Source organism: Vigna umbellata, chromosome 8 (assembly GCF_029865625.1).
Source record: "Vigna umbellata cultivar VRB3 chromosome 8, Vumbellata_1.0, whole genome shotgun sequence".
In the NCBI taxonomy this organism is placed as follows: domain Eukaryota; kingdom Viridiplantae; phylum Streptophyta; class Magnoliopsida; order Fabales; family Fabaceae; genus Vigna; species Vigna umbellata.
This window is the reverse complement of record NC_142172.1, coordinates 14310064-14329788: the sequence shown is the minus strand read 5'-3', so window position 1 is coordinate 14329788 and position 19725 is coordinate 14310064. Positions and strand designations below refer to the sequence as shown.

General features: G+C 35.8%; 2 protein-coding genes across 6 annotated transcripts; one reads left to right on the top strand and one right to left on the bottom strand.

Annotated features, from left to right (window-relative positions):
- Positions 1–2230: 2230 nt before the first annotated feature.
- Positions 2231–4946, top strand: LOC124829659 (uncharacterized). Of its 4 annotated transcripts, none has more exons than XM_088097013.1 (7): positions 2231–2386; positions 2872–2976; positions 3229–3342; positions 3441–3719; positions 3836–3949; positions 4524–4596; positions 4679–4946. In XM_088097013.1, the coding sequence occupies exons 2-7, from the start codon at positions 2914–2916 to the stop codon at positions 4714–4716; spliced, it is 681 nt and encodes a 226-aa protein (XP_087953139.1). In that variant the 5' UTR covers positions 2231–2386; positions 2872–2913; the 3' UTR covers positions 4717–4946. The 4 variants fall into 4 exon arrangements, with proteins under 4 accessions (XP_087953139.1, XP_087953140.1, XP_087953142.1 ...); XM_088097014.1 differs by lacking the exon at positions 2231–2386 and adding an exon at positions 2401–2535; XM_088097016.1 differs by lacking the exon at positions 2231–2386 and adding an exon at positions 2453–2577.
- A 1412-nt stretch (positions 4947–6358) lies between these two features.
- Positions 6359–18621, bottom strand: ARP (apurinic endonuclease-redox protein). Of its 2 annotated transcripts, none has more exons than XM_088096690.1 (12): positions 18484–18621; positions 18078–18261; positions 17890–17990; positions 17709–17791; positions 17280–17516; positions 16773–17095; positions 16077–16187; positions 9936–10073; positions 9787–9834; positions 9181–9261; positions 7342–7501; positions 6359–6716 (listed from the first exon to the last, which is right to left on the bottom strand). In XM_088096690.1, the coding sequence occupies exons 1-12, from the start codon at positions 18531–18533 to the stop codon at positions 6595–6597; spliced, it is 1638 nt and encodes a 545-aa protein (XP_087952816.1). In that variant the 5' UTR covers positions 18534–18621; the 3' UTR covers positions 6359–6594. The 2 variants fall into 2 exon arrangements, with proteins under 2 accessions (XP_087952816.1, XP_087952817.1); XM_088096691.1 differs by having other exon boundaries at positions 18078–18253; positions 18484–18615.
- Positions 18622–19725: the final 1104 nt, after the last annotated feature.

Genomic DNA, 19725 nt, shown 5'->3' with positions numbered 1-19725 from the left:
GTATTAAATGAACTATATCGTTACATTATAATTACTTATTGGTTAAATTATACAAATGATTTTTACCTTTTACATTCTATTTAATTTTTAAAAATTTCAATTTAGTGTTTTATGATTTTTCAATAATCTAAAGTATTAAACATTTTATAACAGATACTGTGGATTTTTAATCATCATTATAATTAGATAAAACTTCACCAATTTTTCCTTCTCCTTTATAGTTTTTCACATCACATATTACCTCATTTTTAATCATTTTACCTTTAAAATCTTTTATCCTTTGTGAAAATCAAATATAATACTAACAAAATTTATGAATTACAAATTTTATAACCATTCTTGAAAATTATATTTCAGAATAAGAATTTCAAATAGTATATCTAACATAATTCAAAATTAATTTGTAACTCTTTTACATTAATTATTCCGAAACACCTATAAGATCTTTTTTAAGAGTAATTTAAAATATATTCTATAATATTTATTTTAAAAGGCGTAATATTTTATATACTCTGAATGTTTTTTCAAAAAAAAATTTAAGCGAGTATAACAAAAATTAATTACAAAAAGCAAATGATATTACAATGTGTGGGGGTAGAATTATATAATGTTAATAACTATTATTAAATTAATAAACATTATTTATGTACTTATATTTAGGTCAGTTAGATTCAAATTTGACATAAAGTGAAGGAAGGTTGGTTGTTGGACGAGTTTGTTCTTGTTAGGCTTATTTTACTATATTTTGTTTATTATTTGACTCACATGTTACTTAGTCGTTAAGCGAGTTCCTTCTCATGGTTGTTCGTTTTGTTGATTTCTCTATTTGATACGTGGTTTGAAACGTGAAATTCTTTTTTTAGAAATTGTTCTAATATGAAGTTGTTAGGGTTTTAAGAGAATGAAAGCATGCTAATATGATGAAACGAATGGTATAAAAATGTTATGGATATTGTATGATACTTATTTGAATAGAGTGTGGTTTAAAATGTTGAAATATAAGTAATACTTAAAAGGATGATAATGTTAATGTTGGATTGAACATATGGTTGAAATTTGTATACCATGTAACTATATTGTTAACTATTTAACTTATATGTGGATATGTGATATGAATAAGGAAGAAATTATGTGGGATACCAATGTTATGAAATAGTTTGGTTAGAGATTTTATGTGAACTCTCGTTAAGTATGGAATCTACATGTTGAAATATCATAACTTTAATAGACTCACAAACTCATACAAATGATATATAATAATTATAGTTTATATGCTTAACATCAGTTAATTATTAATTATGAAATGCTATTAACATGATTGTTACTGGGGTTAAAAGATAACATCGACATCAGTATTATTACTATAGTATTGATTGTACAGGTAATAATAATAGTAAGAGTGGTTATAATTATACCTAATTCACTCCAAGAATGTTTTGAAAGAAGATTACCTGTAAGTAAAGATCAAGATAGAAACAAACATTCCGAAGAGTTTAAAGATAAAATAAAATAGTTTTTCATGTCATAAACTACATTGGATATTATTCATTGTATTTGAATATTCCTATAGTAGCTCAGTCTTTAATTTTGTTTCCATATAAAGTTGAAATGAATAAATTGTTTAACTACTTATAAAGAATTATAAAATACCAACTTTTCTTTTTATCTCGTAATTTTCCGATCTATAAAATCAATTGATCTTAAAAACAACTCTGAAAAATGAAACAATTTATAATTAATCCAACTAAAATAATATTTGTTGTCATGAAATATCATGTGTTTTAATATTCATTTAATTTTTCTAACATCCTCAGCAAGGGACTAAAGTGCAAAAGGAAAACATTAAACAACTCAATTTTTTTTCTAGTTTGCTTTATTTATAAAACAAACAAGAGTTTTCAAATGTCCTCCCATTACAATGGACCAACTTTGTTGATAAAAACCACCTAATTCAATTTAAATCTTATATTACTTAAATTCAATTCACTTTCCATTTTAGTCTTATTTTTCTTTATTTCGAAAAGTTATTAAATAAATAATGAGGTATGCATGAAATAAATAAAACACAATTTAATTTGTTTTCATTGCATATAGAAAAAAACATTAAAATTTAAAAAATCTTACATTTGAAGTATTTATTATAAATTTAATATACTTTATATATTTGTCATGTATTTTAATCATAAAAATAAATATTTATCTTATAAAATAAAATACACATAATAAAATATTAATTATATATGGATGCATAATTTAAGGACCAAGGAAATTAGGATCCTAACGGAAAACCAGAGTCATTCACAGTATCAACTGCAAATAACCAACACTACCTTTAACCTTCTTTTTTTTCCTCTGTTCAGTACATCGCAACCCACTAACGTTTTAGGTACATTTTCTACCCATTTCACTCTAATCTTTTTCTCCCTTTTCTTTTTTCTTTTTCTTCCGCCCTGTGCTTCCAGTAAATGTTTTTATTCTGCATGCTATGTGTTTGATGAAAAGCTTGAATGGTTCTGTACTGAAGTGGGTCTTGTAGTATGTAATTTTTGTTGTTCGTTGCTGGTTCTTTAGTTAAGAGCATGCATTTCTTATATATTACTTAGCCGGTTGAATATTGTGAATCAGTTTGTCTTCTAGATTTCTACCCGTTCCTTATTACATATTTTTTTGTCGCTTTAATTCCAATTTTTTTGGCTCATTGCATAACTGCCACAAAGGGACTCTCCTTTCTCCTTGTCAGCAACAAGTACACGCATACTGCACACCCTCCAAATTTTCTTCTACATCTTCAACACTGATAATAAAGTTTCTGGTAGCAGCATTTTTTTTTCTGTTGTATAACTTTTTTTTTTCTTTTCTGGGCTGGAAAAGGGTTAAACGCCAGGAATTTCACTGCCAGAAACGTTCAACACCATGGCAACTGAAACTGACTCAAGAGATAGCGCTCTCTCTTTGCTCAAACAAGGAGCGGAGGCTGTAAGTATAACTGTAAAGTGTCTCTGGATTTGTAGTGCAATTAAATCTACCTTCTGTATAAAATTTCAATCTTTCTTCTTTTATTGCTGCACCCACCTTGAAGTGCAACTGATTTCTACCTTTTGTGTAGAGTTTCAATTTTTTTTTTCGTTTACTTGTTCTACCCACCTTCATGGATTTTATTTTATTCATGAACTCCTGATTTATCTTGTTTTCCAAATCTTTATGCCTCTTTGATGTGCTTTTGTGTAGAGGGTTTTTGAGTCTTCTTTTGTGGGAAGGAGATGTGTTGTCAAGGAGCGCTTCTCAAAGAAGTACAGGCATCCAACTTTGGATTCTAAATTGACACTGAAGCGCTTAAATGCGGTTAGATTTAGAAAAAAAGAATTGTAATTTCCCCCCATATTTAAGCATTGTTTTTGTTGCTTTTCTTGTTTCACCGATGCGATGCGATTTTGGAGCAGGAGGCGAGGTGCGTGACCAAAGCAAGGAAACTTGGGGTTTGTACTCCTGTGCTGTATGCTGTGGATCCTGTGTTGCACACTTTAACGTTTGAGTATGTCGAGGGCCCTTCAGTCAAGGATATATTTCTTGAATTTGGTTCTCGTGGCCTTGGTGAAGAGGGTCTGGACAACATTGCTACCCAAATTGGTCATGCAATTGGAAAACTGCATGATGGTGGTCTTGTTCATGGTGATTTAACAACATCAAACATGTTGCTCAAGAATGGTACCAATGAGTTGGTGAGTTCATTCATGCCTTCTTAGATCATGTGGTATCCAATTATCCTCCATTCATGTTATGCACCCTGAGAAATATTATCAATTTGTGTTACAGTAGCCAAATGAATTGTTTGTAGGTTCTTATTGATTTTGGTTTGAGCTTTACTTCAACTCTACCGGAAGATAAAGCAGTTGATTTGTATGTTCTGGAAAGAGCTATTCTGTCAATGCATTCTTCATGTGGGAATGTGGTAAGCCAGCTTTCCAATTTCCCCTGACTGCCATTCGATATAGAAAATTGAGATGAAAACAGGATTTTATTTGTCTGATTTGAGAATTTAAATGAGAGTGCACTCCAAAGTCGGCCATAAATAAAATATGGCACATTAATTTTCTTAAGCATGCTTTTGGTTAATATTTTAATTGAAGAAGATAATGGAGCTCTTCTGCCATGCTTGTGATTAGCCTTTTGACCATTCACCAATGGATAATAAAGAAAGGTTTTTTTTCTATTTCTTTTTTTCTACTGTTACGGTATTGAATAGGATTAGCTCCTCCATTGTGAGATGAGTGCATCAAGTTTTGTTGGGGGTCAAAGAGACAGTATTGAATAAGATTAACTCCTCATCGATCAAGAATCAATCTTTCTTTTTGCCAGAGAGGATTAGATTTACTTAAACTAGCCCAGAAATCCATGCCATTCTAGTGAAGGTGAAGGGGACTGAATCATTATTATTCTGAAATGTGCTTTCTGCTTAGACAAATAGAAGTTTTGAACAGATAATCAATTCAGTTTTAGGTTAATTTCGGATTTTATCTGGACAGATGGATCGGATACTTACTGCATACCGGAAGTCATCAAAACAGTGGTCATCCACATTGAACAAGTTGGCAGAAGGTTAGCTGCCTCATATACTTGTATAAATTGAACTTTTCTTAAGCACCGTCTTCTTACCTCCATACATTTTAACAACTTTTAGTGAGGCAAAGAGGACGAAAGAGGACCATGGTTGGATGAAGCTTTCTCAAATTGGAATTCGTTAGAGATATAAAAGGGAAGACAACTAATGAATGTTATTGATGTAATTTATCTCTCTGTTATCTATGTTCATGAGTTTGATTATACATTGTCAATAGAAAACATTTTTATAAGAACGTGTAATGAGATTCTGACGATTTTACCTTGGTATCTTACTCCTTAATATGTTGTTGTGATAAGATACATTATGTTTGAGATATTATTTTACATTTACAGTGTGTATAAATTAACTCATGAAGTGATGATTAATTTATATAATAAGTGTAAAACATTAAATTTTTAATTGACATTGCTTTTTAAGTATGCAACTAACAACCAAAATTGTTTGGAACGAATCTGGTTGCTTGTGTTTACATGTCTTAATCTCAGAAAGCCTTTGCTTGTTAGTTGATACTATAACAGGTGAATCTTTATTGAATAATGATATGAAACAGAAAATTGCATTCGGGAATCAGTTGCTGCATATGAATTTCTTTTTAAAAAACAATGTTACTCTGGGAATATCCAAACCGTCAAAAATGAAGAAATACCATTCATACTGGACAAGTTTTGAGAAAAACATTCAGACAACTATTTCTAATTTTGACTTTTCCATGGGTTGTAAATCTTTCTAAATATCTACATTATCAACCAAGTTCTGTGTATAAAATTTGTTTCGAAGATACTAATGTATACATAAAACAATTCACAAACTCTACTAATTTTACTTTTAGGAAAATATTATTTCATATTCTTTTTCAATAAATACTTGTGGATAACTTATCCAAATAGATCTTAAATCTTGAATGTTACTAAGCCGGGATTGCCATGAGACTTTCTTTAGCTAGCACCTTCCTCCACCTTATGTTATACTGAATGTTGGTGGCCTACTTAGACAAGATTTTGTTCAATGAAATCTCGATGTTGTATGAAAGGATTTTAGAAGTTAAATGGCTTAAATCCCTAGGCATTGCAAATTTAAAGTGTTTATATAAGTTATTGGGCGTAATGCCCTTCTTAAAATAGTGAAGTAAGTATGAGAATATAATTAGTTGTATCCTTATCTCATTTTTTTTTTATATTTACTTTCATTTCATTACTTTTGCGACTGAGAACTGGAAATACGGATGGACAATAATAAGCACTTTGTTTCCGCTAGTTATTCAGCATTGGCTACTTTTCATTTCATGCTACACTTTTCCAACGATTAATTTCTGCACATTCCATGATTTCTTTGGACACTTCCATAAGGTTTAGGGTGGAGGGAGTAGTTGCCCAGGTTTATCTACTCACAACACGAAATTAGGAAATCTGAAAAAATTATTGAGGATACAAAAAATGAAATCGATTGTCTAAAGAAAGTATAATGATTTTATCTGTCAATATACAAGAGAAGAGTCAAGAAAAACTGTATGTTATTACAAGATATGACCGAAAGAAGAAAAAAAAAGACTAACATGAAATTCAAAAGTTATCACTCGGAAAAACACCACTTGGGCACAGGCAAGAAAAAAATATGTAACTGCCTCCGATGTTTTACAAAATTACCTCAATTAGAATATTTGGAACATAACAAATTATTTTTCTTGAGTCATTCAATGGCTAGCACATGTAACAGTCCTAGACTACTGTATATTCTATATTTTGTTGCAGAATCAAATATGTTCTTTTCATTGATATAAAAAGAGTAGATTCCCTGTTCAAACTTCTGTTAGCCTAGTCAAAATCACAGATTTAGTATGTACAAGGGTTGCAGGTTTTTGTAAGTTAAGAAAACCAGACAAAAAGGTAAAAACCCGTGCTTGCAATATATATAGGCTATCCCATATATTACAATTTCTAGCAACATTTGCTACAAGCTAATACATAATTTTAGAACTAAAACTTGACAATAAGACCAATAGGGCAATGATCACTACCATTGACATCAGGAAGAATGTATGAATCGTGAACTTTGTCAGCAATGGATTCTGAGACGAGGAAATAATCAAGACGCCACCCTGTTTTATTTTCAAAACATATCATATAGAGATTTAAATGGAAGGCATTCAAAATTCAGAACAAGAAATTTCTGCATTCATTATGCTAATTTAATAAATGCACACACCATTACCTGTGTCATGGATGTACTTCCTCAAAAAGTAATACTCATAACATTCTAATTCAAATTAGACAAGCATACAGATATGAGCGTAGGAAATTTTGAGAGAAATTCCAAAGACCCCGACCTGGGAGTGTGTCCATTTGGGTATCTGATCGGCATTTGAACTATGGAAGAACACAACTACATCTAAGATGCATATATTTTTATTCCCATAACAGAAGTTGACAATTGGAAATCCATGCATTTTCTTTTGGATAGAATTAGGAAAGTCTTATTGAATGCAGTTATCTGTGAAATGGAGGAATACCCTACTATCATCTAGAAGGAGAAAACAAATAGTGGAACATGTACAAAAGGGTAAGGAGAGAAGTCAACGGAGAACTAGCATGTGAACACACACGTGCTTGTGCTCAAATAAACTCATAACACAGTCATGTAACGGATATTAATATGCGAAGTGAAGTAGATTCCACACAAACAGCGAAGTATGCAAATCAATTTTAGGAGTGCTTTATAAATACCTCTGTTATTCTTGCGCCCACCATGCCGATAACCCCAATAAGTATATCCAATAACACCAGGGTGCTGCCTTCTAAAGGTATCTATAAATCCCTTAGATAAGAAGTTTGTTGCAAATGATTTCCTCTCTTCATCTGTAAACCCAGCACTTCTCTTGTTACCCTGTGGATATAAGTATTTATCAGTAGAAGTAATGCTCTTGGCACTCTCACGTAATTCATTATATTGATAACAGACAGATTATTGATTTAAATTCCAACTAGTCTTTATTTTCAACATATTCAAATTTTCAAAAGCCAACTAGTTTGGTGTAAGCATTTGTGAAACTTGTTGATTGATGACTATTGGAAATTAACAACTGGAAATCAGATTTTAAGCTATTTTTTAGGAAAATAAAAGTCATGTTGACTGATAGGATTTATCTGCAATTTTTTGGCACCAGTTTGTTAGTTGTTATTCTAGCAGTTTTCTTTCCGTTATTTGCTGTATAAAACCTACAATATTGCTCAATAAAATTGGATTATGCAGTTCATATTTTACGGTTCCACTCTTTCTAGTTTTTTATATCTTCAAATAACCAACAAACCTCAACAAAATGGTCCCAAAATGGTTATGGTCACATAACTTGTAGGGAGTTACTATCCTAATACAACCTTGCTGTAATTTTCTAATGATTGATAAAAATGGAAATGATGAAAACGATGAATGATGGATGTAAGTTGTAATGTGTCTCTAATTTTTGTATAGTCTAGGAAATATATAAGAAACGGAAAAGGTTGCTATGCTTGGAGAACACAACAAAGAAGGAAAAACAGTATTCAAAATACATGTCCTCCCCCTACCCGCCATCTCTCTCTTCATTATGCCTATATAGCAACTTGATACCCCACACGTAATCTGTCAAGCAAGTTATGGCACCCACACTTTTGGGATCAACTGACACGTGCCCTGACTCCCAACCAAATCGTCCTCACCCAGGCTATCTCCCATGGTCTCCCTTGCACGATCTTCCAGTATTACAAAATCATAGTACTCATGATATTGCCGATTACATACTCCTCTTGCATGCTTCAAAGTCCACATCAATTCTATAGCATCTCCGATATACTGCCAGGTGATGTGGTTTCCTACCAATCATAAGCACGACTCACCATGGTGCTATCACTATTCTAGATATGCTACCTCCAGTTCTATCATAACAGATCAAGCATGTTAGGATAAACGTTAGGTATTAACATGATGAGTTACCCTTGACACTAGGAGGGCATTGTGCTTTGCTATTTAAAATCGTAATGATATTGATGGAGTAGAAACCATCGGTAATCACCATCTAATCAATACTACAAAAAATGGTTTGGCGTACTGCGTATCTCGTTCTCACCAGTGACTAGTCAGAAATTAAATGTAGTATAGTTATCATCGCATCAGGCCTCTTCATTTAATACATACTCAGTCCACCTTTTCATCTGAACAAATTTCAAACAAATTCTAAATGAACACCCAATTGCTATTAGATTAATATTTTAAAGCTAAAAAATCAATTTAGATAACAGGATTTACCGGTGACTCAGCCAACACCACCTGTAACTATTTACATGCACAGTTGTTCTGAGTAAACATTAACTTAAGTAATAACAACATTTGATTTCAATTTTAAGCCAACCATAATCAGAAGATTGGACTATAAATTAATTCAATGCATATTAACAACTTCTTGACTACTACTTTTAAATCCAGTAATTTATATCTACCAACAAGTGCTAGGTTTTGCTGGTAATATTTACTAGGGTTTAATCGGCATAAACAATTTTTACGGAGAATATTAAATCTGAAACACTTACGGCAGGGTTGTATATGTCTATCTCTTCATGAGCACAATTTAGATCACCAGTCAAAATTACCGGTTTTGACTTTTCCAATTCCTGAATCCAGCAGAAAATGAATTAGGAATCCTAACCATGCATGCATAACAAAAAGAATTTCAATAAAATGTTAGTATTCCTTCTGTGAGAAGCATATTTACCACAAAAGAATATCTAGTAATGACCAAAGAAAAAAATGAAAAAGGGTATACAACATAGGACATCAACGCGCTCTCCAATTTTATTTTTTAGAAAACAGACTTTAAGCTCAGTTCAACCTTGTAAAACTAGTTTTCAATGTGAGACTTACACCCACTAAAATACTATAATATAACTATATTTCTAGTTGACATGGGCTAACATAATTATTATTTCAAATAAAGTGATGCATTCCAGCATCAATTTTAACCTTTTGAGCTTAGACGAAACACTACTAGGCCTTTCAAATATAGAACAACTAGGTAAAAGGAATAATAAAAGATGAAACAACAAAAAACCATGCACACCATGCTTGAAGAGCAATATATACATACAACAAAGCATAAAGCTTTATCCTACTAGGTGAAGAAAAGGAACCGTACATACTTTTAAATAATTACTGAGAGATGGATCCCATTGAGTCACCCTGTAAGACTAGATTCAAATACAGAAAACAATAGTTGGACAAGGATATTATTTCATAATGAAATGGGTATAATATATAATATATAATATAATAAAAGAAAAGTCAGTACCAGTCTTTTCAAGCCATCTCCAGAATTAGGGATGTATCCACATATCAAATAAAATGTCTCAAACTCAGCTGTCACGAGTCTACCCTCACTATCATGATCAGATATACCTAGGCCATATCTAACTGAAAGTGGCTTTATCTGCCAGAATTCAACAATATTAGAAAAAGAATTATTAATCCAAGCATCATTCATGCAATTTAAATATGAGGATGCAAATGGTTAGCTTATAAAGCAGAATGAAATTCATGACAGATGAGAAAAATAGTATTTAACTCGGTTAGAAAAGAATATCACTAAAATAGGCAGCAAGAGTTTCATCTCAATTTTGCAAAGTTCTATTATCAATAGTCTCATTTCCAAAACATTTTACCCAGAGAAAAATGTGTACAACTATAGCCAGTACTATCGTTTTTTGGGCCCATGGAAAAACAATAAATAAGGGTCACCTGTGCATGCAAATTTTAATGGTTACATATACATAACCTTTAAAATGTTGAAGGTTGTTTAATGTTTAGGAAGAAATTCAATGTCCAACTGCACATATTAATTGGAGCTTTAAACTTTAGCTTTAAATTTGTAATAGGAAAATTGGGAATGAAAAGCTGAAACAAAAGTTAAGAGTGTGCATAATAAACATGATTTCTTTTAAACATCTATGCTAACCATTGTTGGGTCCCTCCCATTCACTAGCCTGGAGCAGAACACCTCTAAAGTACCCTCAGGACTGGCCTTGTGTACAACTCTGATAGGTTTCTGATAAAGAAACCTTATCTCTCACCCAACTACACACGCAACAGATCACAAGTTCTGTATAACCTCTGACTTTATTGATCTCCAAGAAAGAATACAAGAATCAAGTAATCTGAGAGCCTAATCTCCCCCAACAAGACTAACAGTCTGTTTACACACTTCAATTGCCCAAAAGTCCCTCTCCTCTCCCCATCTCAACAATTTATACAAAAGTATATTCCCGCTCTTCCTAACTGTTAACACAGTTAGGCAACTAACTCCCTCTAACTGTTAACTAACAGTTAACTAACCTCTCCTCCTCCTTGCATACACTCTCAACTTCCTATCATTACCCTCCCCTCCATTTTCAACCTTGTCCTCAAGGTTGAACTCTGGAAATTGGTCCTTTATTGTTGCTAAATCTTCCCATGTCGCCCCTTCTACACCCCCGGTCTGCCACTCTACCAGCACCTGTTGACACACCTCATCTCCCTGCTGTATTTGTCTGCGCTCCAGGACCTTTGTTGGCCAAAAAGCAGGTCCTGCTGCCTGCAACTCCTCGGGTAAACCTTTTTCCACTATTTGATCTCCCACCGCTTTTTTTAATTGAGAAGCATGGAACACCGAGTGAATTCGCGCTGCCTCGGGAAGCTCCAGCCTGAAAGCCACATTGCCAACCTGTTGTAATACTTTGAATGGCCCAAAATATCTAGCTGACAACTTTGGATGTAGTCGCACCGGCATGGAAGACTGTCTATGGGGCCTTATTTTCAGATATACCCAATCCCCCACCTTTATATCCACTTCCCTTCTCTTTTTATTAGCTTGGTGTGTCATCAAATCCTGGGCACGGCTTAAATGATATTTCAACTGCTTCAGGGCCTCATCTCGCGTCATGAGATCTTGTGCTACAGCTTCAACCTGTGTTTCTCCTGGGATAAACCGACTGAAAGAGGGAGGGGGTCTTCCATATACGGTCTCAAATGGCGTGCATCTTGCTGCCCCTTGGTAGCTTGTGTTGTACCAAAATTCTGCCCAGGGTAACATTGGATACCAACTCTTGGGCTGTTCAGAACAAAAACACCGCAGGTACCCTTCAACTATGCGGTTCACAACCTCCGTTTGCCCATCCGTTTCCGGATGGTAAGATGTGCTCATTTTGAGCTTAGTCCCTTGCATTTTAAACAGCTCCTTCCAAAAAATGCTCAAGAATAAGGGATCTCTGTCACTCACCACCGACACTGGGATCCCATGCAACCTTATTACCTCCTTAGCAAATACATCAGCTACTGTCTTTGCAGAATACGGATGCTTTAATGCCAAAAAATGAGCATATTTACTCAGCCGGTCAACCACCACCATAATAGCATCATATCCTTGTGACTTAGGTAGTCTCACGATGAAGTCTAAGCTAATTTCCTCCCACACTGCCTGAGGAATTGGTAAAGGCTGTAACAAGCCTTGGGGTGATGCTGTTACGTATTTGTGCTGCTGGCACACTGCACAACTCGCCACAAATTCCGTAATCTCCTTCTTCATACCCACCCAGTACAAGGATTGGGCTATCCTTCTATAAGTTCTGTAGACTCCCGAATGCCCCCCAGTCTTTGTCACATGAAATTCCTCAAGTAACTTAGGGATCCAAGTTGAGTTTGCAGATATTACCAGTCGGCCTTTATAATGCAATCTTCCGTTCTCTAAAGTGTACGCCCCATGCGAGTTGGGATCACGTGTCAGACCAACAATCACCTTCTGTAGCTCAGAATCCTCCTCTACCTCCTTCAAGACCTCTTGGAAGTCTGGCCAAAATGGCTTAGAGATAGCTTGCAATTCCCTTTCTTCCCGTTCTCCTTCATACTTCCTCGAAAGAGCGTCGGCAGCCTGGTTCATACTACCCTTCTTATACAAAATCACAAATTCATAACCCATCAACTTCGCTAACCAGTTTTGTTGATTCTGGGTAGTTATTCTCTGCTCCAACAAATATTTCAAGCTACGCTGGTCGGCGTGCACCGTGAATTTTCTTCCCACCAAGTACGGTCTCCAGTGTTGGATGGCTAACACCAAAGCCATTAACTCCTTCTCGTAGATCGATTTACTTAAGGTGTTCTCCGACAAGGCCTTACTGTAGAAGGCGATGGGCCTCTGGTTTTGGGTCAGCACTGCTCCTATTCCTCCTCCTGAGGCATCACATTCAATATGGAACTCCTGGTTGAAATCAGGTAACCCCAAAACGGGCCCCAACGTGATAGCTGCCTTTAAAGCATCCATAGCTTGCTTCGCTTGCTCATTCCACGTGAATCTTCCTTTTTTGAGTAACTCTGTCAATGGTTTTGCTATTTTACCATAGCCCTGTACGAACCTCCGATAGTAACCGGTGAGCCCCAGGAACCCTCTTAACGCTTTTAAGTTTCTGGGTTCTTCCCATTCAACCACCGCTCTAATTTTATCACCGTCCATTTCCACCCCTTGTTTGGAAATTTGATGGCCCAAGTAACATATCTTCCTTCTTCCAAAATCACACTTTTTCCGGTTGGCCACCCACCCATTTCGTTCCAGCAGCTGCATCACCATACCCAGCTGCTTTAAATGATCCATCCAGTTTGGACTATAGACGAGAATATCGTCGAAAAACACCAGCACCCATTTCCTAAGATACGGTTGTAAAAGCTGGTTCATTGTACTCTGAAAAGTAGCCGGCGCATTCGTAAGTCCGAACGGCATCACGAGAAACTCGAAATGTCCCAGGTGGGTGCGGAAAGCGGTCTTGGCTACATCCTCTTCCTCCATCCTGATCTGGTGGTACCCAGATTTCAAATCGATCTTTGAGAAGTACTTGGCCCCTCTTAATTCGTCCAGCAGTTCCTCTATCACCGGAATAGGAAATCTGTCCGATACAGTGGCCTTGTTCAGAGCTCTGTAATCCACACAAAAGCGCCAACTCCCATCCTTCTTCACGAGGATGACCGGGCTGGAAAACGGACTCGTACTGTGGCGTATGATCCCGGCCTTCAACATATCATCCACCTGTTTTTCGATCTCCCCTTTCAGAATGTGAGGATAGCGGTATGGCCTCACATTTATAGGGTCTACACCCATTTTCAATTTGATTCGGTGCTGTATGTGACGTGTTGGAGGCAGCCCATGCACATCTTGGAATAAGCGATAGTGGGTTTGCAGCAGCTTTTCCAGTTCAGCCTGCTGCTGGCCTGTCACATCTGTTCCCCACTCACAGCTTTCAGCTGTCTCTATTGCACTTAGACCCCACACCAATGCTCCTGACTCAGCGTTATCTCCCAGCTTCCACAAAGATCTGGCTTTCACCAGCTGGCGCGATAGGGCTGGATCACCCTTGATCGTGATCGGTTTATTCCCCACCATATATTCCATTGTCATGCTACCCCAATTCGTCCGAACTTCTCCCAATTTAGCCAACCATGCAACCCCCAGAATAACGTCAACACCCCCCAACTCAAAAACATGGAACTCTTCCTCCACATCCACCCCCTCTAGTCGGATAATCACCCCTTCACATCGTCCTTGGGTGATCCGTCGACATCCGTCACCCAAACTCACTGGATATGGTACCGTATCAATCACCGGCAAGCCCAGATCCTCCGTGGTTCTCTTACTGATATAATTGTGGCTCGCTCCGCTGTCTATGAGCACCACCACCCTCCGTTCACCAATTTTCCCCGTCAACTTCAAGGTTCCCGGGTTGGTCCACCCCTCTGCCGAGCACGCGGACAACTCCATCACTTTTTCCTCCTGGTCGCCGTTTACCTCTTCCTCTTCCCCTTCGTCTTCGTCCTCTGCCAGCAATAACACCCGTAGGCTCCTCTCGGCGCATCGATGGCCTGGTGCAAACGGACCGCCACATCGGAAGCAACGCCCCTCCTCCTTTCTCTTAAGAAACTCGGGGTAGGGTAAGTTTCGAACCATTCGGCCTCGACCTTCGCCCCCAATCGTCGAGCTTCCCCTCGCTGCGGTGTTAACTGCCGCTCCCTCTCTCCTCGCCGGTCCTCCACCCTCGGTTCTTCCAAACGGGTTCGTCACTGTTTTCGCCGATTCCGATCGCGTCACTATACCCATTGATCGCGCACCTAATGGGTTCATCTTGGATCCACTAGCTTGGCTTCCCTGCGCTTTCATCATCGCATCCTCTACGTCGCGCGCAATCCTCATCGCCTCCATCAACGCCGATGGTTCTGGATCCGCACCTGACCCTTCACGTCCTCCCGTAACCCGGCTAAGAAGTAACCCATCACCTGTTCCTCTGGAATCCCCGTTGTCTGCCCTATCAAGACTTCAAACTGACGCACGAATTCCTCGACTGTTCCTTCCTGACGCAGAGTAGCCAGTCGCTCGAATACGGTCCCCCTGAATCCACCACCGAAGCGATTAATCATGGCTTCTTTCAACCCATTCCACGTTCGGTTACTCGCCTTCGCTTTCCAGAAAGTGAACCAGTACGCCGCGCTGCCCTCCATGCTTACGTAGGCGACCTCCACCTTTTCTTCATCGTCCGTCACTCTTTGTATATCGAAAAACCTTTCTGCCCGATTGAGCCAACTGAGTGGCTCGTCCCCGTCAAAGGTAGGTAACTCCACCCTTTTCCTCCAAGGCTTTTGCGTTCCACTTCTTTCGCCGCTTCCACCACCTCGGGCCTCCTCATTCCCTCTGTGTCGGTTATCATTCACGGAGCTATCCTCCGAATTACTCTCCCCGTGATTTCCCTGTCTTTCCAGCATTTTCATAATTTGTTGTAAATCGCGACGTACCGCCGTCGACTCCGCCTTCATTCCCTCCACCGTTATCTCAATCGCTTCTAATCTTGCCCCCGTCGTCGTCTCCATCACTTCACCTCAGCGTCCACAAAATCTGTATCCGGCAGGTCGGACCAAATTGATAGGTTTCTGATAAAGAAACCTTATCTCTCACCCAACTACACACGCAACAGATCACAAGTTCTGTATAACCTCTGACTTTATTGATCTCCAAGAAAGAATACAAGAATCAAGTAATCTGAGAGCCTAATCTCCCCCAACAAGACTAACAGTCTGTTTACACACTTCAATTGCCCAAAAGTCCCTCTCCTCTCCCCATCTCAACAATTTATACAAAAGTATATTCCCGCTCTTCCTAACTGTTAACACAGTTAGGCAACTAACTCCCTCTAACTGTTAACTAACAGTTAACTAACCTCTCCTCCTCCTTACATACACTCTCAACTTCCTATCAAACTCATTATTAGATAAAATTTATGCAGCAATAAATATTAAGTTGCCATGAAATTTAGGTTGATTAAATTGTGCAAGGAATGTTCCCTACCATAAACAGCCTTTTCTTCTAAATTTGGGATTAAAAGTTTCCATTTAGCATGAAGAAGTGGGATGATTGCAGTCAACATACCCTTGAGATAATTGCTGTTCCAGAATAACCAAGCTTAGAAATACTACACGTCCAAAAGCTGTTATCATAGCCATCTATTAGACGCTGTTTGATTTCCTCAATATCCTTCTCCTGTTAGCAAAATCACAGCATTCATAAATAACAGAGACATGAGCCCCATCAAATTTCATACAAACATCTTCAAGTGTGTTTGGATAACACATGAGAAGCAATTCTATCCTACAAAATCACAATGATAGCATGCAAAAGTTAGAAGCAACTATTTGTTGCTTTACCTTCATGAAAATAATAATTATTACTCACCATGAAGCTAATCCAAACACACTTCACCAAAGTTGATAGATAATAAAATGAAGATATGAAAAAGCTTCTCATGATTCACATCTTTCAATATTTTCAAATAACATTATTCGAGATTCTCTATGAATACGAAACCATTTTTTAGCATAATTCTGTAGTGACCTAGAGAGTTTACATAATTTAACTACAATATGATGCAAGAAGCACTTATAAACCAGCAGAAACAAAATAAAAAAGAATAAAGTTTGCAGTTATTCTCTTAAAATGTCTAACAACACTGAAACATAGGACTGTTGGAAAATATAACTCTCGGGCATAAAATGACTAATGTTATACCTGCAGCTTAGTGACTGTTAGAAAATATAACTCGCAGGCATAAAATGACTAATGTTATACCTGCAGCTTCGTCTCTTGCAAACACAATATATCAAAGTCTTCCTTTTGGGCAAGTTGAAGTGCAGAGAATCCTTCTGATTTTAGCAATGCTCTCAATCCATTGACATTCCATGACAAAATCTTGACAAATTTTGAATCTTTATCAAGCGGTGGTGGTCTCATTGTTTTAGGATTATATGCAATCCAACCTTTTTGAGGTTTCTTGTGGGCAAGAACTGTCCATGGTTCAGTTTCAATGGTAGCTGTACTGATTTCACCTGACTCCGTAACAATGCTAACAACATCTGAAGATACTTTTCTGTTTGCCCTGGAAGGCTTAAAATCTGGAAATAAAAGCCCATATAAGATTGATCCTGAGTTTACTGAGCAACATTTGAACCAAAATTAAAATTCAGAAATAGTGTTTAAAGGTATCATAGTGTCATGCTTAAAATCTGAAAAAAAAAAGTATAGGAGTGTGTTCTTAAAATCTGGAAAAAAAAAGTTAACTCTATCCTACGACAGTACCTGCATCACCATTTGATTTCGGTGAAATTTTCTTCTTGATTGCCACTTTGACAGTTTTTCTCTCAGATTCAGATTGTTTTAGTCTTTTCTTACCCTGGTTAAGTTCAAATATCTCAGAAGTTTCATTGACATTTTCAACATGGTCTTCATTCAATACCCTTTTAGTCTCCGCTTCTACAGAAGTATTGTCAGCAGAAATTAATAGCCCTTGCTCTTCTCTTATGTGAGAATCTTGTTCTGTACATTAAGAGACCTTCTAAACATTAGAACTACACAACTTAAGCTAGTTTCTAAGGAGTGACACGAAGTTAAGGATAAAAGGAGGCGACTGTGAGGAGAAAAATAATTGATGTTGAAACAGAAAAGTAAAATCTCTTCATTCTCCCCAGAAACAGTAAAAGCTGAGATAATGCTAAGAAAAATGTATACCGCCGCACATGCTACTGTCCATGAAACTTTTCAAGGCAGACAAAAGATCATCTTTACGACCTTTAGCAGGGACCCTAAATCTCCTGAGATTTCAAATCATTGTGAAGATATATAAAATCAAGAATATTACATATTCATATTCTAAAACTAAACTTGGTTAGGAAATGACCAATCTGCTTACTTCAATGTTTTCCGGAGTTCCTGAACAGTCATTGCTTCTACTATTGTCGGGTCATTTCTTAATCTCTCAATCTCAACGGAATACATATTAACATCATTCTCCTACATTATCAATTTATAGTGAAAACCCAAGAAAAAAAAAACTCAAAGGAACATAACAGTGACAATTTTAATGAATATCAATTAGACCTCAATAACATGCTTCTTGGAACCAGGGTTTGCTTCCAACCCCTTAAGCTCCACATCCTTCTTGCCCTCAACAAATGATGAAATTGGTTTTAATGAATTTGAAAGGGATCTTTTGGACCCCATTGCTTTTACAGTTGAACAAACCAATATAGTAGCACTCAAATGCTTCCGAAACACTGCAAAGCTACAATATTCTTAGTCAATTCAGGTACCCAGATGAATGTGTACTCAATTTACATGTTCCAGCAAATGTGGTGCATCATTTTCAACTTTTTTAACAAATCAATTAAAAAGGCGTAAATAAAAATGTAACCTTTTCAGAAAAAATAAATCAAAATACACGCACATTAATTCACATGGATTTTGAAAGTTAAAAAACGAAGAAGAGGCATGACGCAAAAGAAACCTGGTGAGATTGATAGAAGTGGTAGATACGAATTGCAGGAGTTGTTTCATGTGAGGTACACACGAAATAGAAAGAAAGAACCGCCACTGAAAATTGAGAAAGGGCAAGGAACTAAAGAGAGGAAAGAACAAAGGTAAAAACAATTTGAATTTTTTTCTGTGCAAAATTATATTTTTTTAATTTCTAAACATTCACCCAATCATATTGATAACTAAAGTGTTTAATACTTATTCAAAATTTATATTTTCAAAAATGATTTTGATATACTTTAAAAATAATTGCTGCAAAAATAAAAATTAATAAAATTATAATACATAGTTTTTTGTTAATAGGATGGATTACATCATGTTTTTGTTTGGATATTTTACAATGTAGTATAATTAAATTCTCATTCTACTATTTTAAATGGAAATTATAAGTTTATTATTTTTATCATATTCTAATATAATCATTTAAAAAAAAGTAGTAGTATAACAACCATCTAAGTGTTGCAACCAAAATGCATAAAGCTATGTATTTTCAAGAGTCAAACTCTACAACTATAGTGTTTTCACCCTTCGTTATATAATCAAACATCAAACGAGAACTAATTGCACATAACTAGTGATGTGTATTCTTAACATAATTTTTAATATTTTTTTTAAATATTTTTTTCTTAGCAACAAAACAAATTTTACATAATTAATGTTGTGAATTTTCAAACATTTTTAATATATTATTTTGTTGAAATATCATGTTATTTTATTATTCAAATTTATTGAACATGTGTCATTTTATATTACTTTATCCTTTAATCGAGATAGTCTTTTATGTCTTTCAACTTGTTCATACAAAAAATGAATCGATTTAATTTAAGATAAATTGGACTAATCTTTGGAACAAGGTTGAATTCTAATCTACCATAAAAATTCCAGTTATAATGATTATAACGCAAGTATTTTGTTATTGTGAAAATAAAATATTATTATTAACTTAGTGTATTTCTTGTGATAACATGTATTTACAAGTTTTTGTAGACATATATATTAGTATAGTGATAAATAAAATAAATTCAAGATATATCAACAGATTTAACACATATAATAACTTGATATAGTTTATTATAATTTGAATTTTAATTATATTAATATAAATATAATTTTTCTTAATGATAATTAATATTTCATATAGATATCATTCTTTAATCTCACATTTTATTACACCGTTTTGGACATGAGAATAATAATATATTTTGGATCAATA

Bases quoted from the DNA above. Each gene is read 5' to 3' on its own strand.
- ARP (XM_088096690.1), bottom strand. From the start codon at position 18,533: ATGAAACAACTCCTGCAATTCGTATCTACCACTTCTATCAATCTCACC. The intron at 18,262-18,483 runs GTTTCTTTTGCG...AGAATATTGTAG, and splicing joins ACTTCTATCAATCTCACCAG to CTTTGCAGTGTTTCGGAAGC. The intron at 9,835-9,935 runs GTACTGACTTTT...ATTTGAATCTAG, and splicing joins GAGATGGCTTGAAAAGACTG to TCTTACAGGGTGACTCAATG.
- LOC124829659 (XM_088097013.1), top strand. From the start codon at position 2,914: ATGGCAACTGAAACTGACTCAAGAGATAGCGCTCTCTCTTTGCTCAAA. The intron at 2,977-3,228 runs GTAAGTATAACT...GCTTTTGTGTAG, and splicing joins TCAAACAAGGAGCGGAGGCT to AGGGTTTTTGAGTCTTCTTT. The intron at 4,597-4,678 runs GTTAGCTGCCTC...AACAACTTTTAG, and splicing joins ATTGAACAAGTTGGCAGAAG to TGAGGCAAAGAGGACGAAAG.